Source organism: Melospiza georgiana, chromosome 8 (assembly GCF_028018845.1).
Source record: "Melospiza georgiana isolate bMelGeo1 chromosome 8, bMelGeo1.pri, whole genome shotgun sequence".
Lineage (NCBI taxonomy): Eukaryota > Metazoa > Chordata > Aves > Passeriformes > Passerellidae > Melospiza > Melospiza georgiana.
This window is the reverse complement of record NC_080437.1, coordinates 34,142,623-34,160,261: the sequence shown is the minus strand read 5'-3', so window position 1 is coordinate 34,160,261 and position 17,639 is coordinate 34,142,623. Positions and strand designations below refer to the sequence as shown.

Below are 17,639 nucleotides of genomic sequence, written 5' to 3'. Positions count from 1 at the left end.
CCGCGGGACGCGCTCGGTAAGCGATGCCCGGAGCGCAGCGGGGCCCTGCAGCCCCGGGGGGTGCCGGGGGCAGCGGACAAAGGGCGGCGGTGCGCCCTGCCCGGGCACGGGGCGGCTCGGAGGGGATGGGGTAGGACGGTGGTACCCCCGCCGCCGCCGCCGCATCCCCGCGGAACGGGCTGGGGATGTTCGCCTTTGTGCCGTCGGGGCTCTCCCCGCCCCGGGGTGAGCGCGGGCACGGCGCAGGAGCCGCCCGGGCCCCGGAGGGAGCGTGCGGCGGTGGGATGCGTGTCCGGAGCGGCGGGGATGCGGGATGCTGAGCCCGGCGTGCGGGGATGGGCGGCTCGCTGGAGTTTGGGAGCGGGCAGCCAGCGGTCCTCACCCGCTCCGAGCCCTGTTTGCCACTGGAATGATTTCCTGCGAAAGGATCAACACGTGCTTTCCTTTCTGCGGGCCGAGAGCGCTGCTCCGGGGGGGCTGGAGCTCCGGTCCCGCCGGGCTCGGTGCTGCCCTGCCCGGTTCGGGGGCTCGGCCGAGCCGCGCCTGAGCATCCCCGCGGAGATGCACCCGCTCTCCCGGGGCCCGCCACACTTCCCACCGTGCCGTGCCTCGCCTTTCACCCCGGGCACGTGTGAGGCGGCTCGGGGCAGCCGGACAGACGGACAGGCCGGTCCCGGGGGGTCTGCAGCCCCCGCGATGGGACACGGCAGCGCCTCGCTGTGCGCGGCGCCCTGGCATAGGGGGGCTGCCCTGGAAAGCCTGTGAGTCTTGTTTCTCCGTTCACTGACGTCAGGTTGATCGGGTTCTAAGGTACGTGAAGGTTTCGCGTACAGCTGTACGCAGAGATTTCACGGCTAAGGGGCTTTTCCTCGATAATTTAAATTTCCTTGACGCGGAGAGGGTTTGTAACAGCGCGGTGCCTGTCACTGAGTTGCGCCGCTGCCTCTCGGTGCCGTGCGGTCTCCACAGACGCTGGTGTACCTTGGCAGCTCATCCCCTCCTTAGGAAATCCTCTGGAGTGAAAAGTGAGCGTAATTTGTTATGAAATAGGCTGATAGACAAAACTTCGGCTGGCGATTGAAACCAGATGTGCATATTTTCCTTTTGAATCCTCGAGCAATACTAAAAGTCTGTTTTGACAGATTAAAAAACTACTTGCAAATTGCAGAGGTAGCAGGGTTTTGTGATAATCCAGTAAAAACACGGAGGGCTGCGAGCATCTCTGCCCAGAGCTGGGTATTTCTGAGCACAGGAGCTGCTGCTGCCATCACAAAGCACAGATTCCCTTGGCCTGCCTCTATCGTGGGCAGAAACATTTACCAGGGCTGGAAAAAGGGCTGAGGGCTGGAAAAAGAAATAAAGAAACCCCAAAACAGTGCAGATAATGTTTCTAGAGAAAATATTTGGGGTGGGTCATGAAACAGATTAATTAGAACGATAGTAAAAAACCTGAATTTCAGAGCGGTTTGCTCTGTCTGTACCTCTCGTGGCTCGTGCAGGTTTGAAGTGAGCTTCTGATTTATTTCTTCATTTTTGGGATCCTGTGGAGCCTGAGGATGCTTGTGGTGGTGGGTGTGTCACACCAGCTCTGGCACGGCCCTGCTCAGGGGGGCAGGATCAGGGCTGGAGGCATTTATCATTTTTATCAGGAGAAACACCGCTTCCAAAAGTGAGGGGGAAACCCAGCCAAAACAACCTGCCCTGGAATTGCTTCCTTCTCTGCTCTTCCCCACCGTGCCCAGCACAGCCACGTGGAGCACGGCCACGCGTGCTGGGTTTGCTGCTGCATCCCTGGCTCCGGATTTCTCACTCCCAGCTTCCACCCAGAGGAGAGAGGGAGGGGAAACTTCTGTGACTTCCAGCTCTGCACAGGGCCGAGGTGTCCAGGAAGCACAGTGGTTATAGAAAGCAGATGGCCTTTTGCTGTAAATGCAAAACTTTGCATAGACAATCTGTGCAGATCGGTTCGGTGGGTAATTGATTTGTGCGAGTGAGATCCAGGTTTTTGTATATGCAGATCAGGCAGACTGTGGGACAGAGCCAGCACCAATCTAGGTTAATTTTCAGCTATGGATACCTGCATAAATAAATACAGGTGTATAAATATGCACACATGCAAATAGGCAAACATATACCAATAAAAATTCCCAAATCTGCATTGGTTAATTATATGCAATATTTTTTTTTCTAGTAGTAGCAAAGGATTGCTTCACTCTCAGCAAAAGTATAGGCAGAACAAGATACACAACTTTTTGCCAAAACACCTGTATTTGTGTGCAGATCTGACACCATGGGCTGTGTCCTGAGGGGTGGGGAGGGGAATGAGCTTTATCCCACTTGTCTGTTTATTATTGCTGGTAAATTTCTGATTTCTCAAATGGCAGCCGTGTGGTCCGAGACGCTTCCTCCTTTTTTCTTTCTTTCTTATAATGTTGCATAGAACTTTTATTTGCCAGGATGGAGGTGGTTTGCACTTGCCTTGTAAAATCTCGGATGGAAAAGAGGACACCCCAAGCTGAAAGGGTGGTTTTGGTTTTGTTCCCTTCCCCCTCCCATGTCACGTGGCCTGTCAAAGGATGTTGCTGGGAAATTGTCCTTAATGAACATTAATCTGTGGCAGGGCAGACTTTGCACCAAGGGGCTGGGGCAGGGCGAGGTGCCAGAGATGCTCAGAGCTGTTTGGAGAGCTGGGTCCAGTCTCCTTCCCACATCCCCGGGGAGGCACGGGGCAGGCAGAGCCTCTGTGGCAGATCTGCACTCACCAAAACTCTGCTGGAGTGAAAATCCCTCCAGAAATACAAGTTTTATTCCCGTGGCCATGGGGGACCAGGGCAGCAGAGGAGCTGGGGTGTTGCTCCTCTGCAGCTCCTCATGCAAACTCTCTCCTTGGCTGACGTTTTCTGCTGCTTTCTCTCCCAAAACGGGAGGAGGAGGAAGAGGAAGCAAGCCTGCTGACTCGGGGAAACAGAGCTAGAACAAACCAAAGCAGGTCTGCCGAGCAGCAGAGGGCTGTGAGTGCCGTGGGTCTCGCGTGTGGGGGCAGCCACAGCTCCCTTTGCAGGGGTCCCTGCAGGGCTGGGCAAAAACACCACCAAAACAACAGCCTGCTCCTCAGAGAGCTAAATATAAACTCAGAGGGCCAAGAGGAGGGAATTTTCCACCGTGCTGCTCCTCTGTGCCTGCCAGCCTGCCCAGAATGAAGCCTGTGGCTGCTCCCCCAGGGGAGCTCCTGTCCTGATCCCCAGCATGGCATGGGGTGAGTGCCGCCACCTTCTGCAGGGCTGAGACCTTCTGAGAATTCCTTGGAACTGGGCAGACCTGAGCCCTGGAGCTCCGGTGCTGCCCACAGGTCTCCCCACGAGCAGTGGCCGTGTTGTGGTTGTGAAAGAGGATTTCTCCAAGGTCACCCTGTGTGCCTGCAGCTGCAGCCTGGCTGCCCGTGGCCCAGCTGTTCCTGCAGAGCAGCGATGCAGAACGTGGCTCTGCCACGGGAAGCAGATCCATGGCTGGTTTGTTTTTCCAAACTTTTCTGAGCTGGCTGCCTTTAGGGAGACAAAAATTCCCAAGCAAGAGCCTGTTTCTGAAATCTGCTGGGATGGTGCATCTCAGTACAGGCTGTGGGGTCTTTACTCATCAACAGGTGAGCTGGGGATTGAAATTTAACAAGTGTGGGGAAATTCCAGCCAGAATTTCTGCTGGCTTCAGGTGGCTTATCCATGAGTTTTGTAGCTGGTGGCATTGGATATGTGTGATATTGCATCTTATGCATCTGACTTGTGTAAGATAAATAAGATTTGGTATCTGAGAAGTTTCTTTGAAGTGCAGGGAGGAGTGAACTGCCCTAGACTGACCTGGAGGAGCAGCGCCAAACCCTGTGGCTGCTCCCAGCCCTGCTTGCTGTGGGTCCCTGCATGGATGGGTGGGAAGTGCCAGACCAGTTTGGCTCAGTAATCACTTCATTTCAGTAATATTTTAAGAACTGGTTGAGTGAGTGTAAAAAATCTGTTCTGGTGCGTTGAGTTTCTGTACCTCCCCCCTAAAAGTGTGCCCAAGGGAGACTTGGTCATGGTTTTTGCTTTTAGAGGATTAAATATAGCAGCATCATTGGTGTCACTCCTCTGTAGTCCATTTGAGGCATCCCCTGGGCCACATCATTCCCTGGATTTGTGGCTGCTGGCCATGGCTTTTGCTTTCAGCAGCCAGGGCTGGGGGCTGCCTGTGCGGTAGGTACGGGGCCGTGCTGAAAGAGGAGTTTGACTTTTGTGCTCACAAATCCTTACCTCTCCTAGGGTTTGTAAAAAATGGGATCTGGCAAGCTCGGATCCAGCAGCTGGAAAAGCTGCTCTCCCTCTCTCTGCTCAGAAGCAGCCCCTGACAGAAGGAGCAGGGGTTCCTTGGATGGCTGGGGAATGGTGGTGCAGGAGGATGCGGCTGCCCAGGTGTATCAGCGACTGGATTTGCTCTCAGCGACTGCTCTGGGCCAGGGGGTCCACAGACTCACCCCTCATCCTGCTCCTAAAGCCAAGGGCATGAGTTAAAGTGTGTTACTTACTTGCCTTTAAGGTACCTTTTTATGTCCTTACTCTTGCAGTGACCCCACACAAGCTTCGTGCTCGTCTGCCCCCGTTGTGAAAGTGCCAACATCACTGTTCTGCACCAGTGAGAAGTGTTAATTATAAGGAAAATGAATTAATACAGAAAACTGGTCTTCTCTGCTTAGGACAGCCTGGCAGCACAGCTAGGCCAGGTGGAGATGGCCATTTCTCATTGCAAGTGATATGAGAAATTCACAATAATTGTGATTTTCTGTGACTGCCTTAACCTTACTGAGAGCAGCCTTGTGGTGTGCTGGGCAGTAGTTGTCAATGCTATGAAATTACTTCAAGTGTATATATTATTATCCCAGTTACCAAGTGCTTTGGGTTTTTTTCTGTCCCAGCTGGTACAAATGAATATTGTATAATATTTTCGAAAGGACAAGCTTTAATATTATGAACTAGGTGCCAAAAGCTACAATTGTGTGCCAAAGCTGAAGAGCCACTATAATTATAAAGATACAGAAAGCATTGGAAATATCCATTTTTGGGTTTGTAGACTCTCTGTTAGCTCAGAAAAACAGTAAAGCCTAGAGAAGCTGTGGCTGCCCCTGGATCTCTGGAAGTGCCCAAGGCCAGGCTGGACAGGGCTTGGGGCACCCTGGGATGGTGGAATTTGTCCCTGGCCATGGCAGGGGTTAGAATGAGATGCTCTTTCAGGTCCCTTCCAGTCCAGGCCATTCTGTGATTATTGGATTGTCAGTTGTTCTATAAATGAGATGCAGTGCAATGGATGGTACTTCTCAGAGTGAGAGCATCCTGAATGAAGATGTACATTGCCAAAATGGAAATGTTTCATTTAGAAACTCTCACCCACATTTTCGGTTGTGCGTGGTTTGTGTTGTTGGTAGAAATTATTTTTCCTGTGGTGGTTTCAGATGTAAATATTTGAAACTTAATTTAAATAAAAGTTCCATCCCTGCAGAGTGGTGGGCTGTGCTGCCCATGCCCTCCCTGTGCCTGCCTTGTGAAGCCCATGATACACCTGAAAGGTTGGAGCCAGGGCAGCCTGAGGAGGAGCTGCTGTGTCAGCCCACCCCCCCTGACCCCTGCACACCCCACCCTGGGACGTGGGGCTGCTCTGTGGATCACCATTTCTAGTAATTTTCTGAGTTAAGTTTGCTACAGCACGGACTCAGTGATCTTAAGTGTCTTTCCAACTTAATGATTCTGTGATTCAGTGTTTTTCAGGCAGGCCCCCAGTGCAGAGACAAAGCTGTAGCACTGGCTGAGATCCCCATGCAGCCATTTGTGATGCTGCAGTTTATTGCAATGATTATTGGCTGTGCTGCTCAGGAAAGAATTGCACTTTGCCCTTGCTCTGGATCTGCCTGGCTCCATCTTCCTGCTGCTCTGGGAGGTGTCCCACTGCTGGGCTGAGGGACCTGCTCAGCTCCTCCTGCCCTCTCTGGGGCAGCCAGGTCCCCCTCAGCAGTTACCACTCCCTGTTCCCCCTGTCTCGTGATGTGCCTGAGCCTTGAGGCCACCAGTTACCCCTGGAGTCCCCCCAGGCCTGGGTGAGAGTTGGGGGGAGGCTCCATGGAGAGCAGAGCACAGAGGCTTCTCCTCCTGGAGACCCCAAATTTGTCCATGGACATATCCCTGCATGCCTGGGGAACCTGCTGCACCATGCAGGGGCCTGGGCTCCTGCTCCTGCCTTTGGGGTGAGTGGCTCTTAAGCAATTTAGTTTTTTGGGAGGTATCTTAACATCTTAACATCTCTGTCATCAACTGTGCTGGTTGCTCCTCTCTGTTCTGTGCAACCATGCTGTTCTCTGTATTTAGCACTTTGCTGGTCTCATCACTTGCAGAGCACTGGTTTTCCTGTTTCCTTCCCAATTACTGCCAGAAACATTGCATGGCGTAGGGTGGCAGTGCAGTTTGTGCTGCAGCCAGTGCCACCAGTGACCTGCAGCTCTGTTTGGGATGTGCCAGTCAGGGGTTATCAGTGCTGCCACCAACTCCTGTGCACTTTAATGAGCTGTTTTATACCAGTGCTCCCTTTCACCTGCACAAAGGCTCCAGGTGAGGGGAGAGCTCTTTGCTTGGTGCTGTAATTGTGATTCCTGACTCCCTGACCTTGCACTGAAACCAGAGCCTTGCTGTGCCTGAGGTCTCACTCCCCACATTTACCAGGCTGGTTGTGCTGTGCTCAGGGACCATCCCTGCTGAAGGCTCAGAGGGCTTTTTGGCATGATCTTACAAAGCTGAAGGTGTAAATTTATTTGGAGCTGTTGTTTAAGGAGGATCTATATTTAGTGCCTGCTGTTTAATATCATCCCAGGTTACTCCTGACAAATGTGACTGTGTTGTTTTCCTTTCTGCTCAGGACAGTAATGTTTATATTGTCTATTTCTTCCTTTAATGATTCCACCATTCTTTCTGTTTTTGTCAGCGAGACTTCTTATTGTCCTTAACATCCACAAAATCCCCTGTATCTTGTTTTCTAACACAACCTGCTGTTTAACTAGCAGTCTCGTTCATTTAAGGAGCTGGCCTTATTTTAGGCACTTCATAATGATTTACAAATTCCAGGATTCATTAATCCCTTCGCTCATTAGGGTTGCAAGTTGATACATGTTTTTCCCATGTGATGAAGGTGGACATTTTTGCTGCCCTATTTGTCCTGGGCAATCATTCATGTTTGTGCACTGACAGAATACCTGGCTTGGTTCCCTTCCTGGCAGCTTTGGAGCAGGGGTGGGATGCAGCATTTAGGTCAGTTCTCCTCGGGATGCTGTTTCAGGAGTGGCCTTTGTGCTTCACACCACGCTGGTGCTGGGGCCAGCCCATCTGTCCTTTGGGCTTCCCCTTTCTGGGGCACAAGGGAATCTGTTTCTCTCCTGATTTTCACCCATGGTGTGAGAGAAAGAGGGATACTTGGAGACTATCCAGAGATAGGGTGGAAAAAGCAGATTTTTACTTTCTTTCCCCCCTTTATTGCTGCCTATTCACGGTGTCATAACTGAGCTCGAGGAGTGAAGGACAGAACTGTGTTGCTGCCAGCCCAAACAAAACCAGGGGCTGTTTGCATTTCCATTACTTTTAAAAAATTTTCCTCACCTCCAAAATGGGCTGCAGAATCTGGGCTTTTATGGCTGCTAAGCTGCAGTGCAGCTCATCCTGCCCTGCTCTGTGGGAATCCTCTGTGGGCATTACTTCTCTGGCTGGGCAGTCCCCTGGTGGGCACCTTGTGTGCCAAAGCTGAAGAGCCATTGTAATTATAAAGATACAGAAAGCATTGGAAACATCCATTTTTGGGTTTGTAGACTCTCTGTTAACTCAGAAAAACATTAAAGCCCAGAGCAGCTGTGGCTGCCCCTGGATCCCTGGAAGTGCCCAAGGCCGGGTTGGACAGGGCTTGGAGCAGCCAGGTTGGTACCTCAGGCTTGCTGGAGCTGTTCCCCATGGGAAGCATCTCAGTGCTGGCCCTCAGGGACCCCTGATGGAGCCAAACCTGCAGAAGGTTTGGGCTCTACGTGCTGCTGACACCTCTCAGGAGCCCTGAGCGTGTTACAGCAACAGATTCCGTGTTATCCCAGCCTCGCGAGCGTCTCCCTGGATATTAAAAACACCAGCTAAAAGCCAAGTCCAAGCTCTCCATGAATGACTCTGTGGAAATGCTGTTGGGCACGTTTCAGAGCTGCTTTGGCTTTGATTTAGGCAGGTAAACACCGTGAGTGGGTGTTTGCTTTGACTTCTCCCTCGTAGCCAAAGACTTCCTTTGAGGGCAGGCAGAGCCTCCAGTGCTGCTCCCCATCATAGCAGCAGCCCAGTCTGCCTGTGCCTGGTGTTGGCAGAGCCTTCCCTGCATGCCTGGGCCCAGCAGCAGTGGGAACCCCCAGTTTCCTCAGGATCAGGGGTGCCCCTTGCCCAGGGCTCCGCTCAGCCTGGCAGAGCCTGGTGCCTCCATCTGCATGCAGCCCAGTTGGGATGATGCTGCAGGATGACATCCCTGGCTGGCATCTCCTGCTTGTCCCACACTCTTTCTGCTCTGTCCCCCTTGAATTTACCCAAAATCAGCTGCAGGATGGCTCTGACACCAGAGATCACCTTTGCCACGTGGCGGGCGGTCGCTGGGGGAGGCAGGGTGGGTTCAGCCCGTCCTCTCCTTGCCCTGCTGCACCAAGAACTGTGCTCATCACACATTCCCCCATCTCCACCAGAGCCATCAAACCCAGCTCCTTGGCAGCCCCTGCACGTAGGAAGCATCTTCTGGTAGCAGATTGTTGTGTATTTAATGAACCCAAGGAAAACAAGGCTGCGAAGGCTGCGGGGCGAGGCGAGTTTGCTCCTCAGTCTGCCAAATTCCCCCTCGTTCAGACAACCCACAGATGTTTGGCTGCTCCTGCCCTAAAGAGATTTATGGAAGGTGCAGGGCTTGGAAATTTATGGGGACATGGAAGTGGCAGTGTGGGCAAAGGTTTCCTGGCCCCGGAGGGCTCCTTCCCTCCCTGCACTGTCCCTGCCCTTGGTGTTGGTGGCAACGGGTGGACAAACAGCAGGGAAAGTGCCTTTAAGTTGCTAGGAGGATTAATAAAGGCTCCAGGTTTGTCTTTCAGGAGCTCTTTGAAAGCCATTTCTCAGCTGAGGAATGAACCCCCAGAGCCTGCCCAAGAGCCAAAGTACTTTGGTCCAATGCAAACAGTGTGGGGTGTGCGGGTGACAGCAGGCACGTGTGTGACCCTGTGTGGGCACAGACACCATCCACTGAAATTCTTTTCATTCTGCCTGCTGAGTTCAGGGAGAAAATTTCAATTTTTGGATGGTTCTAAGTGATCATTTTGTTTGGCTTCACATGAGGGTTCTGCAGTGTTAAAGGATTTATGCGTGAAGGGGAGGTGGTAGAAGATAACGTGGAGTCTGGCAGGTGATCCATACATCCAGGGTTCTCCTGCTTTAGATCCAGGCCTGTCCACAAGGGCTGCCAGCCTCTCCCTGTTTGCCATCTCAGCCTTGCAGAAAGGAGAAATCTGACTTACAAGCAGCATCCAAATTGGCTCTGACAGCGGTGGTGGTGTTGTGGGTCTTGGCAAGTGCTCCCCAATTACTCAGTGAGATGTCCCAGATCGTGCTCCTGCCTCAGCTGGGTGGGTTTTCAGTGGTCACTGATGAGCAGCAGTGTTACAGTCAGTGCTGCAGCTCTGAACTCGCTTTGCATCTCCAGGATTTGCTTCTCACAGGGACCCTGAGAGCTCTGGAGCCAGCAAATCTGAAAATCCCCCTACCTGAGGGTGAGCAGGGTCTGGCACAGGGTGCCCAGAGCAGCTGTGGCTGCCCCTGGATCCCTGGCAGTGCCCAAGGCCAGGTTGGACAGGGCTTGGAGCATCCTGGACACATGGAAATTGTCCCTGTCCATGGCTGGGCTTTGGAATGAGATTTAGGGTCCCTTCCAAGCCAAACCATTCAGTGGTTCTAACCCTGAGAGCATTAATATGTGTCTGTAAGCAGATGGAGGTAGTTTGATACAGGTACTCTGAGGGGTTCATGAGCTGTTTGAAGTTGTTTGTGCTTGAGAGGTGAGTCACTAACAGCAGTGTGGTGGGGCTGGCTTCAGCTCTGACATCTCAGGCTGTATATTGGAAAAGAATATAAGGAAGGAACAAGAATTGGGTTTTTGTGTCTGTTTACTAGAGCAGCATGCTCTGAGCAGTAATTAAAAGTAAACCCAGACCGTGCTGCCTTGTTCAGCATCCCTACTTGTTGAGATGAAGCAGCCAAAGCAATTCTCAATTCAGCAATTCCTCAGCTTTTGGGAGCGTGGCCAACACTCACAGTGTCTCACAGACCACTGCAAATTCTTGTAATAAATCTCACAACTGGGGCGGCGGGGGAAACCCACAGAAAGGTGAGATGGACCAGCAGGCTGGACTGCTGCTGCTGCTGCTTCAGCTGCTCTTCTCCAGGGACAGCCCTCCCAGGGACAATTCTTCCATGGAAATAGGGCTCAAAGGTAGCAGTGGAATAATGAGTGGAATAGGCAAAAATTGCTCAAAGAAAATGTGTAATTTCTGTGGTCATTGGGACTGGAATCAGCTGTAGGCTCTGTCTGCATGGCCCACACTTCCAGGGATGGAGCAGCCACCACTTCTCTGGGCACCCTGTGCTGGACCCTCACCACCCTCACAGGGAGGAATTTTTCCGAATATCTAATCCAAGCCTACTCTCTTTCAGTTTGAAGCCATTCCCTGTCCTGCTGCTTCCCAGGGCTCCTGGCTTGCACCCCTCTCTTGCTGCTGGCTGTTTTGCAATGACTAATTTTGCTTTCTTCTTTTCCTTTTCAGTTGCCAGGGAGGAAAAGGCACAGTCACTGCCAGCACCATTTCCTTCGAGCTAAAGATGTTGAGACAAAGCTCCTCTGCCCCTGCCCTGTCCTTTCAGCCCTTCTGCTGCTGCTGTGCCCAGGACTCCCTCCCCTGCCACTCCTGTTCCCTAAGAGCACGGGGGCAATAAACCTTTTACCCAGGTAGCTGCTGTGGAATTTTCCTTAATTCCTTATTCCTTTTCTTGTGAGTGCTTGCCTGCAGTTGAGGCTCAACCCAAGCGCGTGGATCTGGGCATGAGCTCGGATTTGAGGCTCTCCCTGGAGATTTGGGGGTGTTTGGATGAGTGGTTTGGGGCTTGGAGTGCAGGGGACTGTCGCAAACATTTCTCCACAGAAACCCTTTCTTTCGGATTTCTGTGTCTTCGGGAAGCCAAAAGCTCCAGAAGACAAAGTAAACAATTATTATCAAATGCTATAAAATACAACAAAAACGCCTTAATTAACTCATTTCCTATGTTTATAATTAAAAGCCAATCACCAATACAAACTAAAAAATTAAATCCTTAAACACAACTTTGTTGTAAATTCTTTCTATCTGTTCTTAGCCTAGCCTAACTGCTCTGCAAACCTCTCTCTATATTCTATTAATATAATAATAATGTATTATATATAATATCTTAATAAATCAAACCTTCTAATTCAAAAAACAAAATTCACCATCTCTCTATCACCACCAGCGCCCACTCAGGCGCAGTAATAGGGGACCCTCTGCCTTGTGTGACTTTGGTGTTGGGCTGAGGCAGTGCCATGCACGTGGAGCAGGGGATGGGGTGAAATAGCAGAGTTTTGTTTGCTTGTTCATTCCTTTATGGCTGTGGGCAGGACCCTGGTGTGGCTGTGGTTCCTGGTAGTGAGGGTTATCTCAGGCTCCATCTGTGGTGGCTGCACGTGGCAGTTTTGGTTGCTAACGTGGCCCCATGGGATGGGTGCTGTCCTGGGAGACCTTGAGCTCCTTCTGGCTATGGATTTCCTAGCGTGGCTGTAGTTTAGGGAGAAAATGTCAATTTTTGGAAGGTCCTAAGTGATCATTTTGTTGGGCTTCACATGAGGGTTCTGCAGTCTTAAAGATTTTATCCATCCAGGCTCCATCCAGGATGCCCTGGCAGGACAGGTGAGCTCTGGGCTGTGCAGGTGAGAGCCTGTGTTCTTGTGTGAAGCTGATTATTGAATTATTATTATAGCTGATTATAGAATTACTTGCTAATTAAAGCTGGCAGGCTTTAATTAGCAAGTAAAGGACTTGCCTGCATGCAACAGCAAAGGGGGAGCAGTGTGTGAGGTGAGGTCCTCCAAGGGTCTGCACAGCCCTGTTGCAGAAGACAAATTATTGCCTGAGTGAGGAAATAAACCCTGACTGAGCTACATGCAAATGATAGACTTCATGGATTTTTTCCAAATTCGTAACACAATAAATCAAGAAATTAAAGATGTACTCCTTGGCATTGTCCAAAGCCCTGAGGGTGAGACAGGCTGTGCCATGAGGAGATGATTCCGTGTAGCCCAAATCACTTGTAAGAAATGGAAGGATGGGGAGAGAGGCATGATTTTTATTTTGGGTGAATATTGCCACGTTATGCTTGCAGAAAGCCTTAAGCCCCACAATTTTAAATTCCAGTCGCCAGTTTTGGCTTTCCCCCAAATCCTTTGTAGCCTCCTGTAGGGTTTGGGAGGGGATGACCAGTCTGGTCTGACTGCACAGAGAAATCAAGGTGTGCATAGAGAAGGGAATTTCTGTGTCACTGGTGAGGGTGGGATGGTGCTGGAGCCCTGGAATCGTGCTCAGAGTTTGGCCCAGAGTGATTATGTAGAAATAGATTTGTAGAAAATTTAAAAAATTCAACACAAATTTGACACAGTGTATATTTGTATGTAAACTTTGAGATAAGAAATGTTGACTTAGAGATACTATAGAATAGGACAGACATTAAGAGAAAAATTGAACTAAAAACAAGTTTCAAAGGATGGCTTTGTGGGTAATATTATATACTTTAGAGAAATAGAACTATAAAAGATGTATTGCAGTAGGATTTAGATACTTTAGAGAAATAGAATTATAAAAATTGTATTGTAGTAGGATTTACAGTTAGTTGTAGTAGGAGTACATTTATAGTGTATTGTAATTAGAAAATAGCTTCTGATTGTGATGGCATGAATTATAACATCTGTATTGTCTCACCCTTCTCATGAGACTGAAATAGGAATAAATTTTTTTAAAACACCTCTCAGTTGCCCCATCTCAGGGTCAGAAAAGAGCAGAAAATCCAACAGGATTAGCTTTGGTTCTTCAGACATGTGGGTCTAACCTGCATTGAATAAATTCCAGAAATCCCAGTGGCTCCTTGCTCAGCCCTTTTCTCCCAGCACAGCACAGGGAATGGTGCTGGGACAGGGCTGGGGAGTGGGGTCCTGCTTGGGTCATGGCTTCCTCACTTTGATCAGCATTAAAAATTCAGCAGGGGCAGGTGATTTATATTCTGAGAGAATTCTCACTGTTCTGCTTGTGAGGTGTATCAGTATGCAAACCACAGCTCCAGCTCCTTGTTCCCTGTGCCCTTTCCACTGTAAACAGGTTTTATGTCAGTGTGTGTGGCTGGAGATGGATTATTGAGCTGGACAGGGGTTGAATGTGTTCCGTGCAGAGGGGTGGTGATCCCACCAGCAAGTGGAAATCTGTGTGGTGCTGATCCTCAGTCTCTAAAAGGAGCATTCTGGGGGTCAGACCGTGGAATCGTGGAGTTGGTAGGGCTGGAAAACACTTCTGAGATCATGGAGTTGGTAGGGCTGGAAAACACCTCTGAGATCATGGAGCCCAGCTGTTTCCCCAGCACAGGCAAGGCCACCACTAACCCATGTCCCCAAGTGCCACCTCCCCAGGGCTTTTAAATCCCCCCAGGGATGGGCACTCCAGCCTTGGTAACCCTTCCTGTGGGGAAGTTTTTCATCATTTGCATGGGGATGTGGCACTGGTCACTGCTCAGGCTCCCTCCAGCTGTGGCAGAGCATCTGGCAGACAGTTTGCTGAATCCTGAGGTGTTTTCCATGCAGTTCAGTGTAGCAGGTGAGCAGGGCATGGCTGTGAGTGGTGCTTGGAGCCTGCTGTGTCACCAGTCATGTGTGAGACCCCCCTGCAGGGAAGGGCTGCTTATCCCCCATGAGCAGCTCTAAGGCTGTGCTTGTGCCTTGTAAGGAGCATGTTTGTTCCTCAGAATTTATCTTTCAAGCCTGTGGATGAGAGTTGGACCATTTCACTTAATTTTTTTCTAAGCCAAACACTCCATAGGTGTGATGCTGTGTAGAAAGCAGCTCTGAGAGAAACCTCTTCCCACCTCTGCCACTGCAAAGATCACATGAAGCTTCTGCTTGGTCTGTGTTTGGAACCATGTAGAAAGCAGGGTTTGCTGAAATTTGGGAATTTCTGTGCCCTAGAGTTTCTTGGGGACTTTTCATAAAGCTCAGGAGATTTTGTCAATCCCAATGGCCGTGGCTCGAGTCTAAACTTAACCTTGACATCATGATGAAGATAGTTCCTTTATCTGATTGCAAATGAGGAAATACATTTCTTAAAGTAATTAATGGTCCCTGCAGAGCATCTTTTTATTACCATGTGTGTGTGTGTGTGTGTGTGTGAAAGCATGCAGTCTATAAATACCCAGTGGTTTCCTCCTCAGCATCAATAGGGTCCATCCTGGCCCTGCAGTTTGTGTCCCATGGCACTTGTTTGCATGGAGAGGATGTGACAGGGCAGGGCCGTGCGTCAGGAGCCCTGGGAGGCAGGATGGGGAGCCAGAGATCACATTTCACTGGAAAGTTTCCCTTTTTACTGCAGTTTCTCCATGGGGATGGCTCCAGAACCCAGCCAAGCAGGGGTTGAAGTTACTGATACCTGCAGTGCCTCAGCCCCAATGTTGAGGGTGGTGGTGGCTGCCAGCTTGGCAGCACTTTGCTGTGTTGCCTGTCATTAGGGCTGTGTTAATTGCAGGGAGGTGTGATGGTGTGTGCTGCATGCTGGCCAGGGCAGGGAGCCTCTGCCTGTACTTGCTGCTGCTCCTGCCTGGGTGTGTACCCGAGTCTGCTGCTGCAGCATTAACCATCACCTCAGGGAAGGGCAATTATTCCTGAAGAAATCATACCTGGTGAAGGTGCTTGGCTGCTTTCATGCTGCTCTGAACCCTTGTTTGATCTTTGTGCCAATGGTGCCCCAGTGTCTTCCCAGCACAGAATTTGTCACTGCAGCCAGCACTCCTGGCTGAAGTTGTCATAGATAAAAATCACAGAGTCACCCAAAGTGTGTTCAGAATGCACCTTAAAGACCATCTCATTCCACCCCCTGCCACTGTCCCAGGTGCTCCCAGCCCTGTCCAACCTGGCCTTGACACCTCCAGGGATCCAGGGGCAGCCACAGCTGCTCTGGGCACCTGTGCCAGGGCCTGCCCACCCTCACAGCCAAGAATCCCTTCCCAGTATCCCATCCAACCCTGCTCACAAATTATGTGTCATTTTGACACTCTGAAATGTTTACTTTTCTATCTGACAGTTTTCACTTGGTCACTGGGCGGCCCAGAGGTTTATGATGAAATTACCAGTAAGCTGTAAATTATGATTCCATTGATAGCCCACAGAAAGCTGGAGACTGGACCAGGCACCCTTGAGAACAGTAAATCTTCAGAAAATGTATTGATTCCCAATCTTGGCTTTGCACTCTGGATGAACTTTGTCCTCATAAAATAATAGAAGGTGATTTTTCTTTACCAGCCAGCTGGCCTTTAAATGAGCTACTCTTAACACCACTGCAAGCTCTAATCCAAGTAAACATGGACAGAATGATTCAGGAGCTGGGAAGAGCAGCCATATCAGTTCAGCATCAGGGTTAATACCTAGTGGAATATTTTCACCTATCATCCTTAAACATCACAATTGGCTTTGACTGGATGGTACCAGATCAGTGTTTTGTGCTCTTTGGATTGTGCAAATGGTGACTTTGGTTGTTTGCATTAACGAGCAAAGCAGCAAAATAGAGAAACAGGATTAGGGGAGTGATTTGGGGAAAATGCTGATTTCAGTAATCAGATTTCAGTTGCAATCTGTCTGCTTTACAAGGGAATAAATCTGCTGGGGAGGATGCCAGCAGGGCTCATGGTCAGAGCTGGCATGCAGTTTTCATTTCAAGAGCCTCCTTGTTGTCCAAGTTTCCTAAAGCTACCTAAGAAATAGTTGGAGATCAAGAGGCATGGTGTGGCCCTCAGGGTTTCAGGGCAAGGAGCTGTCCCTCCTCCCTTGCAGGAAACTCTTTGCCTGGTGTGTCTCCCTAAAGGGCTCTCCACAGACTGGGAATCATGGAGTGACTGGTGAGATAGGTGCATCCAGGGGATTTCACAGCCATAATGATGCTGGAGAGGCTTTTCCTGTTGGACATCTGCTCCCAGCTGGTCTGGGGGCAAAGTGTTTCTGGGGGATCAACCCTGGAGCTCTAATGAGCTCTTCTTTCAATCTTTTGTATCTTCAGTATGGGGGATGCCAGTCCCCTGTTCAAATGGAGAATTCAGAGGAAACTTTATTAATTTGGCTGCAATACTTGTGTCCCTGTGGATGACCTTGTGTACCTTGTGTGCTCCCAACAGCTCCTGTGAGTGCCCCATCCTGTGCTGGTGGGGAGCAGAGGGACATCCACAACGCTTATGATCCTAAAATAAGCCCACCCCTCAAGCAGCCACCATCAGGGTGTTTTTTGGGCAGTGCTTGCCCCTTGCCCAGTGCATCCACCCCCCTCAAGCTGTTCCTGTCTCTCTCTCTGTGCAGGGAGCTTTCCCCACCCCGAGGCTGTCCCTGCACATCCCCGAGGAGCTGGCAGGGCCCAGCCTCTCCTGGGGGACCATGGACTGACAGAGGAGCTTTGCCAGCCCCAGCTGCCAGCCCCCTTTGCCTGGACCCTGATGGAGGCAGGACTGCACTACCATGGTGATGATCTTAACCAAAACTCGGGAAAACAAAGGTGCTGACTCCGTAACATGCAGGACTGAGCTGGTAAGCTTTGTGAAATCTCTGCTCAGAACTCTTTCACTGCCACGAACTGTGCTGTAGCTTTGTAATAAAGCTTTTCTTTCCTGCAGGGATGGGTCTTTAGGTGGTTTGTAGTGCTGATTTCTAGAAAGGTTCATTAATATCCAAGGAGCAGGTGATTAGTAAATGATTGGAGTGCTGTGGCTTTTGCATATGTGGATTTCAGTAAGCACCAAAGGGGATAAACAGCACAAAAAAAAAAATGAAATCAGTGCTGTGAATAACACAGGTGAGAAGTTGCTTCACCGACAGAGAACAGATGCTGATCATTAATAGGAGGATGAGCAAGAGGGAAGCAGGATTAAGTGGGAGATGGCAAAGGGCAGTGCTGTGGTACTTAATTTCTCTGGGAGCCTGGAGAGGTGCAAATCCACCCTGCTGAATGAGCAGGCAGCAACAAATAAAGCAAATGAGAGGTGGCAAACAAACTGAGGGATGCTGTGAGGGCTGAGTGTACCTGTGGTAGGGGAAAATTAGGGGCAACAGGGCTGGAGGCAGGGTCAGAGCAAACGAGGAGGTGCAGGGTGATGGAGAGCCATCAGAGCAAGGCTGGTTGTGGCCATCTGCCCCCCTGTTCTCCTGGAGAGATGGGCATGGTCTGAGGAGAAACTGGCCCAAAGGCTCTGAGAGTCTCAGATAAGGGTGTGCAGGAAGCATCTGGC

The 17,639-nt window shown here is 50.4% G+C and overlaps 1 protein-coding gene across 2 annotated transcripts in view; it reads left to right on the top strand.

Annotated features, from left to right (window-relative positions):
- FAM53B (family with sequence similarity 53 member B) overlaps window positions 1-17,639 on the top strand; it is a 41,980-nt gene continuing 24,341 nt past the window's right edge. Inside the window, exons 1-2 of one of the 2 annotated variants that reach the window (XM_058028950.1) lie at window positions 1-16; window positions 16,717-16,941. In XM_058028950.1, coding sequence (XP_057884933.1) covers window positions 16,873-16,941 — 69 coding nt within the window. In that variant the 5' untranslated portion in view covers window positions 1-16; window positions 16,717-16,872. Of the gene's footprint in view, window positions 17-10,964; window positions 11,062-16,716; window positions 16,942-17,639 lie in introns of those variants that run through there. The other variant, XM_058028949.1, reaches the window with a different exon arrangement.